This window comes from Sphaeramia orbicularis, chromosome 12, assembly GCF_902148855.1.
Source record: "Sphaeramia orbicularis chromosome 12, fSphaOr1.1, whole genome shotgun sequence".
Lineage (NCBI taxonomy): Eukaryota > Metazoa > Chordata > Actinopteri > Kurtiformes > Apogonidae > Sphaeramia > Sphaeramia orbicularis.
In genome coordinates this window covers 69,173,115-69,195,250 of record NC_043968.1, presented here as the reverse complement: position 1 = coordinate 69,195,250, position 22,136 = coordinate 69,173,115, and the positions used below count along the sequence as shown (strand labels likewise).

The 22,136-nt window shown below is 37.8% G+C and overlaps 2 protein-coding genes across 2 annotated transcripts in view; one reads left to right on the top strand and one right to left on the bottom strand.

Moving 5' to 3' along the window:
* Window positions 1-22,136, top strand: part of astn2 (astrotactin 2) — an 824,937-nt gene that overhangs the window by 715,939 nt on the left and 86,862 nt on the right. Inside the window, exons 16-18 of the mRNA XM_030148576.1 lie at window positions 2,157-2,281; window positions 5,667-5,771; window positions 8,014-8,193. Of these exons, the coding sequence (XP_030004436.1) occupies window positions 2,157-2,281; window positions 5,667-5,771; window positions 8,014-8,193 (410 nt within the window). The remainder of the gene's footprint in view (window positions 1-2,156; window positions 2,282-5,666; window positions 5,772-8,013; window positions 8,194-22,136) is intronic.
* Window positions 14,604-19,336, bottom strand: trim32 (tripartite motif containing 32). The gene is made up of 2 exons (XM_030148574.1): window positions 19,253-19,336; window positions 14,604-17,916 (listed from the first exon to the last, which is right to left on the bottom strand). The coding sequence occupies exon 2, from the start codon at window positions 17,902-17,904 to the stop codon at window positions 15,844-15,846; it is 2,061 nt and encodes a 686-aa protein (XP_030004434.1). The 5' UTR covers window positions 17,905-17,916; window positions 19,253-19,336; the 3' UTR covers window positions 14,604-15,843.

Below are 22,136 nucleotides of genomic sequence, written 5' to 3'. Positions count from 1 at the left end.
GAAATCGATGTCTTACTTGAATCTCTAAAACTGACCATAAATGCTCAATAATGTTGAGGTCTGGGGACTGTGCCGGCCATACGAGATGCTCAACTTCATTAGAATGTTCCTCATGCCATTCTTTAACAATTCTAGCTGTATGGATTGGGGCATTATCATCTTGAGGTGAAGGTGTTTCCATTATTTTGTCCAACCCCTGTATAGGGGAAGGAGGAATCACATTCAGGTGTGGGTGGAACACAGGAGGAACACCAGGTGCAAGCAATGAGGGAATTAGGGGAGACAATGACAAGACAGACAGAGTGCAGACAAAAACAGGAAGGTGACCACCATCACCAAAATAAAACAGCATGAGACAAAACCAAAACCCTAAAGTAAATCAACACAAATGACGACGCATGACAGAGTGGGCTTAAAAGTCTGGTTTAGACCAACTCTATGTAAAGTGTCATCAGATAACTTTTGTTATGATGTGAAAATTTCATTGATTAACTAGGTTAAGGTGGTGCAGTGGTTAGCACTGTCGCCTCTCATCAAGAAGGTCCTGGGTTCGATTCCTTTCTGTTTGGAGTATGCATGTTCTCTCCGTGTTTGTGTGGGTTCTCTATGGGTACTCCGACTTCCTCCCACAATCCAAAAACATGCACTGATAGGTTAACTGGTCAACCTAAAATTGCCCATAGGTGTGAATGTGAGAGTGATTGGTTGTTTGTCTCTATATGTCGGCCCTGCGATGAACAGGTGACTCGTCTAGGGTGTATCCTGCCCTCACCCATAAGTAGCTGGGATAGACTCCAGTACCCCCCACAACCCTCTTGAGGATAAAGCGGGTTCAGAAAATGAATGAATGACTTGATTGACATACAGAGGGCTGAAATACCATTTTTCTCTCTTTGTTTTTAAACGCAGTGGTACCTTGACTTATGAGTGCACCAACTTAAGAGTTTTCCGAGTTATGAACCGTTGCTCGGTCGATTTTTTTGCTTTGAGTTGCAAGTCAAAAGTTATTAGCGAACCTTAGATATGCTGCTGCTAGTTATCGTAACCAATAAAAAGAAAACTGTTGGAGGACAGCTCGTAGGTACTCTGGTGGTGGATCCTCCATCTCTCTGCTCACCACGGCATCTTGAGGAGTACTGACAGGTTCCTCCTGTCAACCCCATTTTTATGAAAAAAGTTATGATGTATTTAATTAAAATTTATCTTATTTTAGTTCATTAGATTTTTAAATGTAATTCTAAATTTGAAGATTATGATGATATTAGGTATTACAGGTATTGTCTCCTGCTGCACAACTAAGTCTGGTCACTGTCTAGAGGGGAGGTGCTGAAATGCTTTGCTGCATGTCTGGAAGAGGTGAAAAGAGGTCGTCCAGAACACGTTAAATACATGTGCATACGTCAATATGTGTTGGAGATAAGTTTAATATAAGTTACACATAGAGTAGAAATAGGTTTTGGATACACTAGATATTATCTCAACGTACTTCAACTTATGGGGCTAGAACGGATTAATGGCATTTCAATTAATTTCAATGGGGAAAACTGGTTTTATATATGGGCAAACTGAGTTACGAGCTCGATCACAGAACAAATTAAACTCAAAAGCCAAGGTACCACAGTATTTACAATAGTAGTGGCAGTGCAATGCCGTTACAGTTATGCAGTGAGGAGGTGCATAATGGTCGTGTGTCACTGTACCTCAGTGCAATAATCACAACACATGCACCTTCTTTTCAGTTTTACCATGTACATATCGCATTCTACCTGTATATATATATATATCCCTATATGTTGTATATATTTCTTTTATCCGTAGTATAGAGTTGTACTATAGAGTTGGCTATTTGCATATTTTAATATTTCTTTATAGTTTTTGTATATTGTCAATATTTTTCGGTATATATTTGTGTGATATTGTTATGTAGTTGGGTTTTTTTTTTGGTACTTTAAGTGCTAAACAAGAAACAGAACTGCTAAAATGGTTTTCACTGTTCCTGTAACAGTGTCAACAAAGATCTATTCTATTCTATTCTATTCTATTCTATGTCTGATGGAGGCTGGTTGTTACTGACTTTACTCAGATACATGATAATACAACACTACATTTACATCCATTCTTTCTTGTTTCTTTCTTTTTCTCGTTCACCTCCTCAGGGACAACAACTTCATTAAGGACTTTCCTCAGCTCGCAGACGGTCTAATGGTTATTCCCCTGCCCGTGGAGGAACAGTGTCGGGGGGTGCTGTCAGAGCCCCTACCTAACCTGCAGCTTCTCACAGGTGAGGGAGTCATTTTCAGTCAAAATATGGAACAAACACATCTAGACTTGCTCAATGGCTCCATACCAAGAACTGTAATGATGAGTATGATCATCATTTAAAAAAAAAAAAAAAAAGAATAACCCATAAAGTCCAATCTAATCAACAAGAGGGTCAGAAAACAGTCAAGAGTCAAAGACGTAAAACCTACAGCATATGAAGTGCAGTCCTAACCTGTGATGCTGAGAATGATTCCATGTGCTTTCAGATATTATCTTGACTGGCTGTTTCACTTTACAAAATGATTATGGAAAAAAGTATACTCCCCCCAAAAAAAACAAAAAACAAAAACAAAAAAATAAAGAAAGATCATAAGTTCAGCAGTTTTGTTTTGTTTTGAAAACATGTAAATGCATGTGAGGGAAAATAACATGCATGCAAAAAGAAAAATGTCCTACATAGAAGATTTCTAAAACTAAGAACTAGAGAAGCCGAAAAGAAATATAAAACCTATAAAAATAAATGAATAAGTATCATGAGGGCAAACAAAAAATAGTATTGTCACAAATTACTGAAACTCCATAGTAGTAATACCCAGGAAATATGGAAAGTGTCTACTAAAATATAAACATCTGTTTAGGAAAAAAAAAATCTATCGAGCAAACATTTAAAGCTGAACGAGCTCTGTCCTCTCAGTCCAAATGAAAAGACTATAATGATCGAGAACCTCAAACCATTTCATGTTGTTATGGACACAGAGAAAACAATTGGACTCTAATCAGTGATTGGTGGTGGAAGCTGTCAGTCACTTATTTAACCCGCCTACCTGCCTGAAAATGGCTGTGATTAGAAAAAAGTCTGTGTCATAGATCGTAGCTTTTCAACAGCAAACATCTCATGTCCTTCCACACCCCTTGAATTACAATATGCTGAAAGAGAATTAAGGATTTTTTGCCCCAGGGATGATTTTGAAAAAAGGTGTTCATCTTTGCAGATGTTTATGTTCATTAATTCTGATCACACAACTGTGTCTGCTTCATTCACCTCAAGGTTCTTTTTTGCATCTTTTCAAAAGTTCGCTTAAAATTTGTTCATTATTTTACGGAAACAAGGTTTGGGCTGTTCATTATTTACCAAATTTCTCTAAAAGGGATATTGTTAGTTCTTACAGTTGTGACTTCAGATCCTTTAAGTTGAATTGGAACGATGTGAAACATGTCATTCCTTATCGCTATTGTTTTCTTTCTTGATGTGGAATTGCCTTTAACAAAGGAACACCAGCATATCTATACTCGTACCATACCATACCAACTTTATTTATAATGCACTTTAAGAACTTTACAGCTGGCCAAAGTGCCGTACACAAACAATAAAACCAGGGATTAAATAAGTAAAAACAGTGATTACAGAGGTAACACAGGGTGCAAAGTGGGCTAAGAACAACAAAATACAACCATCATAAAAACAAAGACAACTTAAAATCAGATAATCAGATACAGCATCATATATATATATATATATATATATATATATATATATATATATATATATATATATATATATATATATATATATATATATATATGATGCTGTATTTAGCTGTATTTATCTTACACACACACACACACACACAAAAAGAAACATGTCACTCATTGATTAAAAGCCAATGAGAAAAAGTGTGTTTTTGGACGTAATTTAAATATAGGCAGAGACTGAGACTGTTACGTTTTCTACCATCATTACCAGAGGACAATAGGACATGAACAGTAGGACTATGCAGCTGTAACAATATTTAATGTAGTAACTGGTAACTACAACAGTGTTTCATAAAAAGGTTCTTTTTCTTTGTATATTCCAGTGTTCAACATCAAATCAGAATCAGAATACTTTATTAATCCTAGGGGGAAATTGTTTCATGTTCCAGTCACTCCATTCAAGTAGGCTATAATAAAAAGTAGCAGGAAAGAAATGATCAATACAATATATATAAAACACTCTATTAAGACATACAATTAGAACAGCAGTTTGTACAATTATGTTCTAGACAATATATTATCAATATGATAATTAAAGAAATATACATAAGTGTGCAAAAATAAAATTGTGTGTAATTGTCATTAAATATATATCAGTATGTTAATATGTTAACCCATAAAGACCCAAACCATCTGATGTAAAATGTTTAATACCTGTTGATCCACTAATCCTATCAATATCTGTAAATAGTTGAAATAAAATACAGTTTGTTATCTTTTCATGGTCATCAGATATGACCCATTTGGACATTCAGAGGCTCCTTAGTAAATGTGGAAACACTGTCACCTTCTACAACATTAATTCACTAGTAAAACCCATGGAGTTTGATCAATGACACACTTCTTTTATGTTCAGTTATTGATAGATTTTACTGAAAAAGTCACTTTTTCTTCAGATTTGCCTGTTTTGGATATAATCACCCTCACCTTTAATGTAAGCTTTAAGAAACATCTACATGATCAGTGAATTAAATACAGGAAAATACATGATTTACACAGAAAAAAATGCAAAATACAGAGGATAATATTATAATAAATGGTTATAAATCACTTAAGGTTAAAGAGAGAGAGAAAAAAAAAATGGGAACTGCAGCAAAAGTAGTGCTGGGTCTTTATGGCTTAAATATGTCAGATATGTGGATTATTTTGGGGTCGTAACACACCAAAACCATTACACATATGAAGAGCACATGTACAAGGACACACAAATATAAGCAAGGAGGATTTGCACTTCACCTCCCATTTCATCCTTTTATCCTGTTCTTGACCGTGCTGTTCATTCCCATGGGGGGGGGGGGGGGGGGGGGGGGGGGGGCACTCAGACATTTGGCTTCAAACACCCTCCACCTCTGCTCCCTAATCCTTCCATTAGCTAAATTGGCATTTGGTCCACACTGACCCCTGAGATTTTTTTTTGTACTGGATCTCAGCTTTTACCAATATTGTGTGGGAATGTCTTAGGTATAAAACAATTTGCAGAGCCAGAGAATCAAGGTTCCCATAAGCAGTAGGTTTTTTTTTTTCCCTCCTTGCTGTTAACTTTTCTGACTTAAGTTCTAAACTAGTGTGAAAGTTCGGTAATTGAATTGCAGAGAAAGGGAAGATTGCTCCCACTTCCAATGTCAACAATCCAATTGGAGCTCAAGCTGCACTATATATCTGCCATTGATCTGGGAGCAGCTGGGATATAGGCCACAACAATAAACGATGTTAAGGCAATAATAGATAACGCTGGATCTTCGATAAGCAGACAAGATGAAATGAAGAAATTCATCTATTCATTTATTTTGAATTTTAGCTGCTCCCTACAAATCATAGTTTTGTAATGTCTTTGAAATTGTATTGGTGGTCTTCTTTTCTGTCTTTCTTAGGGGATGCTCAGTTCAGTGAGGCGGTGGGGTATCCCATGGTCCAACACTGGAGAGTGCGCAGCAATCTGTACAAAGTCAAACTCAGCTCCATCACTTTATCTACAGGTAAGTGTGTCCATTATATACAGCATAGTGAGAGTTATGTCATTGGTTTTACTGAATTTTACCAGTCTTTATATACATTTTGCATATCGTCATGTTAATATTTAATCTATGCAAGCAGGCGTGCAGAACTGCAATGTTTTCTTTTCTTCAAAAACCAAAAGAGCTGTGGTGTCATCGCATAATTATGCAACATTTATTATTTTATTATATTTATTTTTTTTATTTTGTTTCATTTTATTTATTATTATTATTATTTATTCATTTATTTTATTTTATTTTTTCTTTTTCGTTATTTGTCATTCTCTTTTCAATAACAAAATGCAGGAAACATGTGCAAAGCCTGAAAAGGCATACAAGAAACCTGAACTAAAATGGTTATAAAGGTGAAGTCACTGTTTACTATGACCTCTGACCCCATGACAAGAAGCAGCATGAACAGTTAGAAACTTCTGACATGAGTTAAATGAAACCTAGTGTAAAACATCACAAATTGAATACAGTAAATCACATATTGTCTGAAGAAAAGGGTTCAATGCATGTTGAGTGCAAAGGGAGGTCACAGTAAATACTACTGCTTTGGCTAAGTTACGTCAAGTCTTTTGTCAGTTTTAGTCACGTAAGTTTTAAGTGGTAAACACTGTGATTCAGTTCCCCAATTCTGATTAGGAGGAGAATCAAACAACCATCATCCACCAAGGCCTGTTGAGCAACTCAAGTCTTAGAAAAAGCAGGATTGGACACCAAGTCTACCTGCAGAAGGGGAACAGATGAGTAAAAACTGTAATAAAAAGGAAGGCCAACGAAACACAGTAGTGAATAGGTCTGTATCCTGAGGCATCAAAATCTGCATTTGTTCAATATTTGCAAACTTTAGTTAAGTACTGTTTTTGTATCTGTTGTCAGTTAAATCAGAGGTGTCAAACTCATTTTAGTTCAGGGGCCACTTACTGCCCAATTTGATCTCCAGGGGGTCTGACCAGTAAAATAATAGCACAATAACTTAGAAATATGATAACTCCAAATTGTTTCTCTATGCTTTAGTGCCGAACAGTAAAGGATGAAAACATGTACAAACTATCCTTTCACATAAATAAATGAAAACCTAGCATTTCTTAAGAAGAATACATGCAATTTGAACAGTATTATGGCTTACAAATGTACTTTAAACATTAGCCTCATAGCAAAACTGCCCAAGTCATATTTTTGGCCAAATTGTGATATCTGTTTAACTTCACTCTCCAAGCACTGTCACTTCATTTTACGCAGATATCCCAATTTGGCCAAAAATATGACTTAGGCAATTATGTTATGAGGTTTACAATAACTTCTAGATGATAGTGGATCTACAAAGGCACAAAATATTTAGTAACAGGCAGAATATTGACACTATTGACTTTTTTTTTTCTTTTGCACTTCACAAATTCATCCCACAGACCATATTGGAACCTCTAGCAGGCCAGTTTTGGTCCATGGGCCTTATGTTTGACACCCTGAGTTAAATAAATGAATTCAGGGTTGTAGTACACAATGTAGGAAAGATGCTATTAGCATAAAGAATACAGTGGTACCTTGACTTATGAGTGCACAATCTTACAAGTTTTCTGAGTTATTTGAGTCAGTTTTTTGCTTTGAGTTGCGAGTCAAAATCTGAGTTACAAGTGGGCTTCAGATATGCCGCCGCTAGTTGTCGTAGCCAGTAAAAAAAAAAAAATGTGTATTGAGTATTTAATGTAAATTCATTTTATTTTAGTTTGTCAGTTTTTAAAATGTAATTCTAAATTTGAAGATTATGATGATATTAGGTATTACAGGTATTATCTCCAGCTGTACAACAATGAATGAAATGAAATGAAATGCTTTGTCACATGTCTGGAAGAAGTGAAAAGAGGTTGTCCAGAACACGTAAAATACATCTACATACGTCAACATACGTTGGAGATAAGTTCAATATAAGTTACGCATACAGTAGGTTCAAAGCACATTACTCATAGGTTAGAAATAAGTTTTGGATATGCTACACATTATTTCCACGCATTTCGACTTATGGGGCTGGAATGGATTAATGGCGTTTTGATTAATTTCAATGGGGAAAATTGATTTGACATTCAAGCAAATTGAGTTACGAGTCGTGGAACGAATTAAACTTGTGAGTTAAGGTATCACTGCACTAAGGAAAACTAACAATCAGCTCGTTCATACCATCTTCATGTGCACAAAATCCTTATCTTTCTTGACCTGTCAGGATTCTCCAAGGTTCTGAAAACCCTGTCAGCTGAGAGCACACGTGACGAGCTGCTGGATTTTCTCGAGCACTACGGCAGCCACTATGTATCTGAAGCCCTGTACGGATCTGAGCTCAGCTGCAGCATCTACTTCCCCAGCAAGAAGGCCCAGCAGCAGCTCTGGCTGCAGTACCAGAAAGGTGAGCAGACTGACAGGTAGGCAGGAAGGAAGGAAGGAAGGAAGGAAGGAAGGAAGGGAGGGAGGGAGGGAGGGAGGGAGGGAGGGAGGAAGGAAGGAAGGAAGGAAGGAAGGAAGGAAGGAAGGAAGGAAGGAAGGAAGGAAGGAAGGAAGGAAAGGTCAAGAGAAAAAAGGCTGAGCTCTGCCTGAACAGTCACATGGATAAGTGGGCTAGTATCCAATTGAACCTTTTCAAATCAAAGCATTCGACCACATGCGCAAGGGAGAGATCTGAGATACAAACACTACATTTAAGCCCTTAACAGTATTTCCTTGGAATATAAACAGAACTGGGTTTTACTATTTTTAAAGTTCTCTAATTTGCATCCTTGTTGAGCATACAGTGCACAAATTAAATGAAACATCCACATGACCTAACAGCATCTCAAAAGTATCTTTGAGCTCTGGTAAAATCCTGCCTTCTGATATTTCACAGTGGCTGATCCAGAAAAAATGAAGGGGGGGGGGGGGGGGGGGGGGTTGGAGCAAAAATAACATTATAAATGCTTCAAATCACCTAAAACTGTCATTTTCTTATTATCATACTCTAATAAAATGAATACAATTTAATGTCACTAATGTGACCACTTCTGTGGGGTGGCTGTGGTTCAGGAGGTACAGTGGGTCGTCCAATAACCGAAGGGTTGGCGGTTCTGTTCTGTCCTAGTCAGACACTTCACCCTCCTTACCTCCAGTGTCACTCACACTGGTGTATGAATGCATATGAATGTTTGGTGGTGATCAGAGGGACCGTTTGGTGTGAACTGGCAGCCATGTTTCCATCAGCCTGCCCCAGGACAGCTGTGGACACAAATGTAGTTTACCACCACCAGAAAGTGAGAGGGAATGAATAATGGATCAATAATGTAAAGCACTTTGGGTGTGCATATCTATCTATCTATCTATCTATCTGTCTATCTATGTATCTATCTGTCGGTCGGTCGGTCTGTCTGTCTGTCTGTCTGTCTGTCTGTGTATCTCTCTCTCTCTCTCCCTCTCTCTCTCTCTATCTATATATGTATAGTTTCACGTTGGTGTCTGTGATCCAGGAAACTTGTGATTTTCAGTCTAGACTTGCTGTGTGGTTGATTGACAGGGTGGCAGGGTCTCAAAGTACATGGGATTACCTACTAAGACACAGAAAACTGAAGAGAAAAGGAGCATTTAAAGCTGCTTTTTAAATGAAACTGTGCTTTAATATCCATGAGGCACAGAGGTTTTCATTCTAATGAAATATTACACATTGTATGTATGACTAAATGGATACAGCCTACATATTTATCAGCCTTTAGCAGGAAGATCATGTGAGCCAAAATTCTGGAGGGGGTCATGAGTAGAACATATGGGGTTCTGTCTAGTGAAAAAAAACCAGAGCACAGATGTAACGCTACAGATGAAGACCCTTCCAACACAGTATGAGCTGTCTCCTCAAATAAAATGTATAGAATGAGCACAGAGGTTGAGGCAACATCACAGAGCAGCGTCTGCTCCATCAGCCAATGAAAACATGGAAATATACATCACAGCTGCTGGTCTGACCTTTAACAAATGCTATCATTAACTAGGATATCTGTGGATCTGTTTTCTGCTTCTCACTAGTCAGCAGTTTTAACCATCAGAGTATCACCATTATCATTCCTGGACTGGTCTGGAGCAGTCAAATGAAAGAAGGAACCAATCTAGATCCATTTCCATGAATACTGTTGAACAATGTACCAACAACTTACTTTATTATTATTATTATGAGGCAGGGACCATGTAAAGAAATCATTAAATACAGAGTAGAGATGCTCTGTACCAGATTATAACATTCTTGCTCATTTCCATCTGTAGCCCCTACTTCCCCAATGGCAGAAAAGTGCAATGTCTTGGTTTCTTATAAGAAAATTTATAAGGAAAACCAACAGAAAAATAAATGACTCGCCAATGACACCTTGTGGCTTATACAGTCTGTTTAAATAACCATAAAAGTCCAATAACTGGGAGTAATCGGACAACTGTAATCCAGGTGTGTTAGTCTGATTTCTCATAGTCATATTACTGCTCTTATCTGATAAAGTATATCAGATTATATTGTTTACATGGTCACTTAAATTATCTGATAACTCCAGAAATCGGACAATGATCGGAGTACTGGTGTGCATGTAAACAGGCTCACTGACTCCAATCTATTGTATAACAGAACAGAGAAAATATGTAGAATTAAGATTTTTATTGTGCATTTAAAGCAAAAAGTCAAATTACCCCAAGAACTTTGAATATTTTTACTAAATGGATTTACCTGTTAAAAGAATCCCTGGTAATATGTGTGGTTTGTGTTTCCACTGCATCTCAAAGTTCTCAGAAATGTGTGTGTATGCGTGCGTGTGTATAGTTCAGTATTTCTTTCACTTGGCTACATAAAACTTGACATTTCCATGACCATTCACAATCTTTAAGTATATAAACTAAACCAGACATTAGTTAATTATTGTGTGAAAAATGAATGACAATCGTGACTTTGTTTTTATTATTGTTCTTCAGTGTCCTTGTCTAAATCTGTCAGGTTTAGTGTTGTTTTGTGAATTTCATTACAGATGAAATTGAGAAAAACTCATCAGGAGTGAAAAAGGTTAAGATGGATGTGAAGGATGTGAATCCCTAAGGCAGTGGTTCTCACCTGGTCTGGCTTCAGGACTCACTATCACCCTTCAATGACAGGCCGTCACCCAAATTAATTAGTTAAACCTCTCAAATGTATTTAATAAAAAGATGGTGTGTTTTGAACCTGAGATAATACAGAATATCACAGTATGAAAACACAGAAGACAAGTTGAATGATAAACCAAACTGTCCAGCAGGTGGTGATGCTAAATATGGAAATACTCCCTTGAACACTAAATTAGGTACATTTTAACCAAAACCAGTCACCAGTCACTTATTCAAAAATTAAACATACTGAGGTTTTTGTCCTCAATGTAGGTAAAACCATATCTAATGGAGTCGTCATACCTGAGTTTCACCATATGACTAGAAACTTTTGGGTCTTCTTTTATGCTGTCTGGTGTTAATTGGCATTACTGCCACCTACTGTTGGGGAGTGTGAATGGGTGGTGCTCAGCGTCGTAAAAATGAAGCACTGGATTTGTTTCTTAACATAATTTTTTGCCCAAAGGCCTGTGACCCACTGAAAACAGGTTTGCAACCCAATTTTGGGTTGCAACTCACCAGTTGAGAATCACTTCCCTAAGAGACACTGAGAAGTAGTTTAAACATTTCAGCTTTAAATTGTGGATTGAAACTAAAATTTTTGCATCAAAAAGACTTTTTACATCTGAAAATGGTAGATTCAGCAACCACAACGAAATTATGACATGACACTATTTTAGTGAAGGCTAAATTCAGAGTAATACAAACAAAAACTGCTTGATATTTTCATGGGTTTGTTTCGTAATTGTTTATTGCACTCAGATAATCAACAATACAAACATGGATTTAACTACACAGAGATGTCTGTAATGTGTTGAACACATTGTAAAATTCACAGCCTTCAAAGGACATGAACACAGTAACACCTGAAGGACATGGAAGTTTGGTTCGTTGATGTATTGCAGTATTAGAATGGAACAGTCTGAACTGTGAACAGGAGTACATAGGGAAATAACACATTAATAAATTAAGTAAACCGTGTTCAGATCATGTGATGTTCAGCACACAGACACAAGGACACTTCATTTTTCTAGCATTTTCTGTATGTTTTTCTGTCACTATAGAAGTCTGACATTTCTACTGATGACTACTTCCCGTGATTCACTTAGATAAAGTGTAAGCACTGTAACAAAACCGAAAAGAAGGAAGGCTTTGGATGGCAAGGTTAAAATACAGCTATTATTATTATTTATGCTAATTGATCAATATCTTTATAAAGCAATATGGCCTACAATGAAACAGATCAGGGAAAATGACTGACAGACCTTACCTGATCCTTAAGTTTTTTTTATCTCTCTCTGATATGTTTTACATATAGAACTATTACAAACACTTACTGTTTCCAATATGCATGGAGTCTCAGCTAGGTTTATTTATAAGTTTAACAAGACTCCAGGTGCAGAGTTAAGGTCAGCTTTGTGAATTCACCACTTAGTATTAAGGCTGAGACTGAGTCAGAATGCAGTACTTCTATAAAACAGTCTGGACTGGAAGATAACTATTGCCTTAGTTTTTTTTTTTATTGTCTATGACTTCACTATCAATATAGTTGCACATCATATAAACAGGAGGGTTTCAATGATTAACTTGACAACCCATTTAGGCCACTAAATATTATGATTAAAGGTGTCTTTCATTATTACTTTACCTGAAAGATTATTGTCCTTCTAATGCTTGATATGAATTTAAATGATCTAAATCAAACATTGTAGAAGAATAAATTGAAAAGCTCATTTTTGGACCCAAGTTCTAATGTTGAGTAACACTACCATGAAGTAGCACAACCCTGCATATGGCTGCTGCCACATCTATCGGGCTTTAATCCAGTTGTCTTGTAATGTTGAATAAAACCTGAGGGAGACTTTGAAACTTGGAAGCAGCCAAGTGTAACAAAGCCAGGTTTGGCGTGTGATGCTGGTGTGTCCACTCAACGTTATCCTAGCGGCGCTATGCTGAAAACGGCCACTGATCCCTAAAATTGAGAAAAACAACTGCATTGGACACCTTCTCTGAAATAAACATCGTATCCGGACAAAGTTTAGTGTAAACATTCAAGGTGTATACGCTTAATATATTAGAGCAGGGCATTCCAGCACTGCAATTAAAAAAAAAAAAAATTCATAAGATGGTATATGGAGCAGCTGAAGGTTAAATCTGTAGGAAAACAACAGCAAAGGACCTTTGCTTCTTAGAACAATACAAGATACAAAGAACCTTAAACTTCAACAACAGACTATTAATGGATACAGTCCATGTAATACAGGTTTCCAGAAAATTAAAAGGATTTTATCTTGTTGAGTTACCTAAAGCAGAAGCCTCAATAAAATAAGAATCTATTATGATCTCAAATATTTACTCTACTTGTGATGTGCACAGGACAGCCATGCAGGCTTCAAAAGTAGCAGAAATAAGAAATTATTAATATGATCTACAAATTAATAACCCCTAACCCACTAACCACCAAGCAGTTTTAACAAAAATATACAGACTAGTTATCTACTGTATAGTGGTCATTTTGTGTTATAAATCTACACAACTATTAAAATCCAAACAACATCAATGAAAACGCAAAGTGACACCCCCTCCACTGTGTCAAATGCGAGCTTCTATCAGAAAAAAAAAAAATATGTGCAGTAGTCAATGCAGACACAAAGCATTTTTTGATCCTTCTCTTAATTATGTATTTACACATTTGTCAAATTGTTAGTCTCATAGCATAATTGCCCAAGTCATATGCCACGTGGACAAAAGTATTGGGACACCTGAACAAAAGTATTCATGTGTTTCTATTCTAACAGGGATCTGGGCTATAAAACAATAATGACAAATGCCATAAAATAGTTTTATATTGTGATAAATATCATTGCATTGGATTGGTTAGTTTGGTTTAAATTGATATCTTTGTTTCCAAAATGCCTAAGACATGGTTTTTACTTAATTTCTTTCAACATTTCTTTTTTTTTATCCATGACTATGATTCTAAATGTTCTACCTCTTAAATTTCTAAAATATTTTTCATGCTCTGACTGTAAATAATACTTTTCTACCACAACTAACCATCTACTTTCTTCACATCTCACTTAGGAAGAAAAATCTCCCATTAAACTTTAAAGAAATATTGATGTTTAGAAAGTATATGGACAAAAATATTGGGACACATCATGGCTACAGCTATAAGGTGTCCTGTTCTTGCTGATTAGACATATAAACATAAATATTCATAATCAATGACATTTATCACAATATAAAACTATATAACAAAATTTGTCGTCATTGTTTTGTACCCCAGAACCCTGAGAGAAAAGAAACGTCTGAATTCACTACGTCCCAATATTTTTGTCTATATAGTGTATGACTTCACTAATTATGCTATGAGTTTAACAATACAAGATTTATTTTCGAGTTTAGAAAATCACAGCTGTGAAACAGTTGAAGTAACAGGCTGAAAATGCATAATTAGAAAGACTACACACCAAAACGTGCCTGTAAATGACGTCATTCCACTTTCTCCTTCATTAGTCTGCTAAAAGCCCCTGAAGGTGATCATTTTCACCTCTTCTTAAAATGATTATTCACTTGATCTTGAAGACATAGATGGAATGTGCTGAGACTGCTGTTGGTGACAAGATGCAGTTCACTGAGCTGTTTCACACTTAAACCTGCAGTGGTTCCGTTTTTTTAACGTCACTGGGACACAATTCCACACATTCCTTTTAGAATATCGTTTGTCTCATAGTCATATTTTTGGCCAAATTGTGATATATGTGTAATTTTACTCTCCTAACACAGCTGATACATTTTTTTTTGTAGATATCACAATTTGGCCAAAAATATGACTGGGGCAAGTATGCAATGGGGTTAACAATATTGAAATTCACGTGGTCGGAGAGAACAGATGACTGTATTTTACAACTGCAAAATACCAAAGGCCAAACACACTCCTATTGTACCGACTTATAAACTATCTTTTTAATTTGACAAACATCTTGGGATCAAAAAAAAAAAAAAAACATTGACTGTTATATTTTTTTTTTCCTGATGTACCTGGGTCACAGTGGAAGGGGCAGGACTTTACTTCTCTATATGTCATTCACATACGAGACAGAGGGCAACACGTTATTCACTCTGATCTCCAGATTTAACTGGAGTCTGGAGATGTTCAAATCCAACTCACGCTTTCTCTGCAAATATTTTAAATATAATCCTACGTCATGTTCCCTGAATGTCCCTGAATGCACCTTCATCAGAGTTCATATTTGCTTACTGATCTGCCATTAGCCACAGTAAATCTTAAAGCTGCCAGCTGCATTCAGCATAAGTGTTAGTGTGTGCTACTAAAACCTAATATTAAGAAACAGTGATGTGTCAATAATAAAGTGCTTCACAGGGCATGAGCCTCAGTATGCTTTATTTCATATGTTAATACAACTTCTCTTTCTACTCACCTTCCTCCCACTTTCTGTTTGCAAAGCTGAGCCAAATCCGTTAAAGCCATGCATCACACACTGACACTGACCTGGTAGATACAGCAACCAGTAAGGGAAGATGGAAAGATATGTGTATCTTGTGCTTGCATTAGCTTTGACACGATGGCTTTTTTCACTCACTGTAATGCGACAACGTGTATCTGTTTGTAGCTGTAAAAGTGTTATAAGGTCTGCTTTCATGATGTGATCCATTGAAATAATCAGGTTATAGGCAGCTTAAGTGGCTGTTTTTTTGCTGTATGTATCACAACTAAAATTAATTGGGCAATTAAGTGACTCAAACCAGAAGAAATCAGGTCTTAAATATTTTGAGCACTCAATGAAAGCCAGAGTGAAGATTGCTTGGACTGCAGCCAAAACTGATTATGTTTTTTTCTACCTCTCACAAACTTTCATCACATAACGTCTCAGCCTCTCAGACAGATTGGATTGTTCCTCTATGAAGTTGAGGAGTGCCTTCTTTGAATGTATGTGTACACTTTGACACAGTGGTCCCAACAGTCCAGGACAAGCAGCTGTCCTTTCTGAGTGGTGGCAACTCCCACGGGGCAGGTGAGTCCATCCTGGATGAGAATTTTGAAACCACCCTCTTTGGGAAACTGGAGGATTTCTTTCCTGCCGCTGTCGGTTACCAACAAGTCTCCGTTGGCATCCACACACATACCGGTGATACAGCGGAAGTCCTCTGTCTCTGAGAAGAAGTGGCTGAGCTGCTTGCCGAGCTGGCCATCTGTACTCACTGAGCCAATGGAAAAGCCACCCTCCAAGTGTGGCTCATTGTGGCGTTTCTCAAAGTTAAGGGCCAAGCCCTGGGTGAAATACACTGTTCCAGCTGGATCGCATGTCACAAACTTTGGCCGCACAGCAGAGCACAGCCGGTTGTAGCTGACTACACCCACATTGCGATCCACTGCCAAACACCAGAGCTTGCCGCCTTCCACGTCAGACACAACAAACTGGCCAGAAGGCATGGCAGTAATACCCCAGGGTTTGATCAGCTGATTCTTGTGGCAAGCCACACAGTGTCCATCCATAGTGTAGACTTTCACTGAGTTGTCATAGTTATCAGTAACTCCAATCAGTCCTTGAGGAGTTACAGCAATGGATAATGGGATGAGGTTGGGCAAATCAGCACCCAGAAAGCTCAGGACAAAGTTATCAATGCTACTGGCATTGCGCCTGATTTCACGCTGAAAACCTTTCCGATTAAAGATCTGAATACGGTAGTTTCCACGGTCTGCCACAAGGACCTCGCCTTGGTGGGTTACACATATGCTGACAGGTAAATTGAACATGCCAGGAAGAGTTCCTTTGCAGCCCATCCTTTTCACAAACTGACAGACTGGAGGGCCCGCACTTGCTGTGGCCCCTCCAGGTGAGCCCCCACCTGCATCCATTGACTTTGACTTAAAGGTTCCTGGTGAGCCACATACCGCTTCCTCTACAGCTGCAACCATGTCAATATCTCGATAGAGATCCACCGAAGCCCCCATTGCACCCCCTGTAGCCCTTACTGGCCCAACTGCTCCCTCTACATCCCCCTGAAGTGCCATCTCCAACCCACTTTCTTCATCATCTGTGTTGACAGTGGAAGTGTTTGTAGTCAATTTTCCTATTTCTAGAGCTTTAGGGTGCTCTGTTAAGATCAGCTCTGGCTCTTGCAACTTGAACACAGTGGGCAAGCTGCTCCTAATGTCCAGTTCCTCATCATCATCGCTGCCTGCACCATCATCCTTTAGCAAGGCAGTGTCACTCTGCCTGACTCGCATGGTAAGATAATCACAACGTGACACAACTTTAACTTCTGCTATATTAAGGAGGTATGTCTGTTCCTCCAGGACCTGCCCATTGAGCTTTTCCAGTTCTGTCATGGTAGTTGTGAATGTCCTTCGAGACCTGCTGAGCTCGTCTTGAAGGCGTAACTCAGCTGCGGCGTACTCCTGCTGCACTGCACGGTATTTTAGTCTCAGTGACTTGGAAATGTTTTCTATAGCTGTCTTTTTCTTCTGGATTTCACCCATTACTTCACGTAGTGCTTCCAGCTTGCCACCCAGTTCTTTGCGACGCTGTTCAGCAGCCACTCTGATTGGCTGGACAGTATGGCCCTGATGCATGTGATCCTCCTCTTTACATAACTCGCAGAGGACTGTAGTACAGTCGTGGCAGTACTGTCGTGGCAGACGGTTGCAGCAGGACTTGCACATGAGGGCAGCAGCAGCAGCGCTGCAGGAGGTAGTGCAGTCAATGATCTTGAGCACGGTCAGATTATCAGCCAACTGGGAAATATTACTCATCCTTGAGACCTTACTGCAGAAAGGGCAACGAACACCATTGATGGTGTTTGCTAACAGTTTCTCTAAACACTGCCGACACACTGTGTGTCCACACTGCAGGAGTTTGGGTCTCATTTGTTCCTGGTTGTATGTCTCCAGGCAGATTGGGCATTCAAGGACCTCCCTCATCAGGTCTGGGTCCAGCGGAGAAGTTGTGGCTGCCATTATAATTGGTGCCTATCAAAGAGAAAAGAAAATACAATGAGATTAGACTTTATTTATCCCACCATGGGGAAATTCCACAGTTAACAGCAGCAACATACAATAAGCAATCACAGAGAGAAAGAAAGGCAGAAACATAACTTGAGCACTTGAAACTCCGGCACTTGAACACCCATGGCCTTCAGTCCAAACAATTTTGCAAGGTCCGCTCACAGACCTTAATACATAATTCTACAAGTAATGTAGTGAGCTTCCCTGACCTTATCATTGACTATCTGCTGCCTGCCCCCCCCCCGGTTGAGAACCACTGGTCCACACCAAAGTTTTTGCACATATGGATAGACAGACAGACAACAAACTGATGACAATACCCTGCGGCAAGGGCCAAGGGTAAAAACCACACATGTGAAAATTAAACTTATAAGGGCAAAAATAAGAACTTTGGTATTTATATAAATATTTAGGCCTACAGAAATAAAGAATTTGAATTAAAAATTAAATATTTACATCATCATCATACAAGACTCTTATTTTACTACGTTTCACGTGTGAAATTATACTGACAGTAAAACACAGAAGATCTCATAGTTATGTGAATGACACTTGCAATTAATGTTTCACTCTAACATGAATAGCAGTAGGGTATAGTTTAATGCAGCAGCAAAACATGTTCAAAGACAACTTCACTGACATCTCTCTGACACTTAGACTGAGACAAAACAAGGCTATTGTCTGAGACATTGCCACCAAATAGCAAAGACAGTTTTGCAGCTCGTATTCCTGGAACATTTACTATCATGCAGCATGGGCAGCTCCAAGTACAACATGGCTAACATAACCACAAGGCCGAAAGTTAGTTGCATTAATGAAAGTAACAACAAATTGTCAACAGAATGTAACTGGAAAGGTAACGCCATTACCTGATGTCTCTCAACTTAAATTCTTCAAGACTTCAGTTTTAACACTAGCACATAGATAACTGTGGCACTAAGCTAACAATAACAGACAAGTTGTTATGTTGCAGGAAGCTAACTTCATAGCCACTCGGCCTTACGTGAGCAGCAAGCTAAATGGTAGCTGCTAACTGCTCCGTGGCGCTCTTTAACTGCTTAATAACACGCTGGCATTGCAGTTTATAATAATAAAACCATGAACACAGCCACGTCCCTAGTTTAGTACTAATAATCTGGAGGCCTGTCCTCGTAACAAACGTTAACACACTTTCTGTTAACACAACGAGGCAATGACAGTGTTTTTCGTCATAAACCTGCTTTTGATAAACGTACAATCGAAAATCAGATAGTCGGCTTATTTCAGTGTTCGTGTTTTGCATTTTATTGTAAAACTTTACCTTTTCCTCAGTGTTAGCAGGTTGAACGTATAGAGGCTTAGATGGGCGTGCTGTGTTTCTGCTACTGCAGCTGCTAGTGAGAGACTGCAGTGTTGACGACGTCACGTACGCACAGCCGGGTTGTGACGTCACACGCACCGCTCTGAAGCGTGTTTTTTGATTGGCTGTTTAGTGGGCCTGTCCACATCTCACAGTCGCTCTTAATATTTCAGGTTTCTTTCTGCAACAGCCGCTTACTCAATATGAATTTAGCACGTTTACCTTTTCATAGCTTGCAGGTAGTAAAAATAGACTTTATAAGTTTAGCTCAGAGATCTACTTTATTACGGTGTGTTTCTAACTGAAAAAGATCAACAACTTTATGATAAGTTCAAATCCAAGTCAAGAGCAATACAGTAATTAAAGAACTGCAGAGAAAACTGAGGTATTGCCCATAAGTTGTAACTGCATTTAACAAACATTCACAAGATGGCACTCATTTTAGACATTTTAAAGATAATGCTGTAGTTACAGATATTGGCCACTAGATGTCAGGATAGCTTTTCTAGAGAGTGTTTATGCAACACTGCTGCACACAAATTGAGTGAGTCAGAAGGTTCACACATACTGCGTCTGCCTGAGAAGAAACTGTTCTTCTGTGTTCTGGAAATTTCAACACAAAGAATGTATCAAATCTTTGTGATTATATTAAATATGTAGAATTGTATTTCAGTCTATTGATAGGGAATTGGAACTGTTGCTTTAAAAAAAAATTAGGGAAAAAAAAGTTTAATGTTACCTTGAAGGCACTTTACTTTTTTAATAAATGATGTGTGAGTAAACTGACAGTATATGTAGTATTTTCAGTTATTGACATAACACAATAACAACAGCGGAAACATCAAATTGCAACATCTCTATTAAATTACCATGGAATATATTTGACACCTTTGCTCTGTTGCCTGGGCAACATAACCCCAGCCAAAGGGGATATGTCCCTGATGAGTAATTATACTGCAACCAGTCCACAAAGACATTTTAATTAACAAAGGCAGTGAAAGATCAGCAGTGAGGAAATTCATTCCATTTGTCTCTTCACTATTCTCGGTGACAGGCGAGGGTTGCATAAGCAACACATTTATTAAACAAAGCAAGAGCTGTCATTGTTTATAGCATAGAGGTAAAGTGACATGCCACGCCTTTAATGCAAAAAAATGCAGTCCACATTCATTTTACCCTATAAAAAACAGTCACTTTTCCCCCAGTGTTAAATATACAGTTCATTTATCCACATACAGTAAGTACAATTCCTTTTCTTTTGAAGGAGACTGTGTCTATTTCTCCAAACTAGTTACCTCATCTCTAGACGTAGACTTGATAGTACCAAATCTTTCATCAAATGCAATTGTTTACAGATGTAATCTGGGGTGAAATGAGCTGTAGAAGAAAATAAAACTGGCTAGCCACAGCCAACAGGACTTTTTTGTGAAAGCATGGTGGTGATACCTTTTCTTTTCAGTGTCTGTTTTGCCTCAAGAAGTGCATGTAATTGGGCTCTTGGGCCACCCTTGAGCCTGTTTACACACTGTTGCATATAGAGTTACCACCCACCCTTTCAGCGGTCTGCCAGTGTCTTATTGACTCACACAGTAAGGCAACCACATTAAAGAATTATGCACAGGCTCAATTCTGTCACACACAGATTACACAGAGGACAAGGTAGTCATGTTCTGCCTATTAAGGAAATTGAAATTTTCTGTGATATTTCCTTGCAATGTGGACAGACAGGTGAGGAATGAAAGGAAACAGCATCATAAAGCGTCTTAGTAAGGTGATTGGTCACCATATGACAACAGAACGACTTCAGTTGGCCTCATCATTGATTCTACAAAAATATACTGAAGTCTATTGATAGTGAACATTAAAAGGGCTGTTTAATAACAATAGTTTGCGTCAGGAAAAAGCTGGCAGTTGATTAAGAGGCCAGTATCATACATGCAATAGAATTTTGCATTATCAGTATGGTTCAACCAGTAAGTCAGGCCAGTCAATGCATCAGCATGTCATTAGCCTCATAGCATAACTGCCTAAGTCATATGTTATATGGACAAAAGAATTGAGACACGTTGAATTCAGGTGTTTCTTTTCTAACAGGGGTCTGGGCTACAAAACAATAGTGACAAATATCATAATATAATTTTATATTATGATAAATATCATATTGATTAATAATATTGATGTTTATATCTCACATCAGCATGAACAGGACATCTTACAGCTGTATCCATGGTGTGTCCCAATATTTTTGTTCATATAGTTTATAAACATCAATGTTTCCTTAAAGTTTAATGGGAGATTTTTCTTCCTAAGTGAGGTGTGAATTAAGTAGATGGTTGTTGGTGGTAGAAAATTATTATTTACTGTCAGAGCATGAAAGATATTTTTTAGAAATTTAGAGGTAGAACATTTAAAATCATAGTCATAGATAAAAAAACAAAAACAAAATCAATGCTGAGAGAAATTAAGTAAAAACCATCTCTGAGGCATTTTATAAGCAAAGATAACAAAGACAACAAACAAAACTAACCAATGCAATGATGTTTATCACAATATAAAATTATATTATGACATTTGTCATTGTTGTTTTGTATCCCAGATCAGTTAGAAAAGACATACCTGAATTCAACATGTCCCAATACTTTTGTCCCTATAGTGTATGACTTAGCCAATTATGCTATGAGGCTAATGATTTGTGGAACTGAACTTCCAACAAAATTCAGTAGCCTTATAGGTGATTGTAGATGCATGTTTTATATTTTTGGATCTATTGTTTTCCCTAAAAGTCAGTGTTTCCAGTTGAGTAGACCAATATTGCCCTGGGTCTTAATACCATTCTGCTAAGTGA

What these genes read in the sequence shown, in the direction of transcription:
- trim32 (XM_030148574.1), bottom strand. Translation starts at nt 17,904, where the DNA reads ATGGCAGCCACAACTTCTCCGCTGGACCCAGACCTGATGAGGGAGGTC.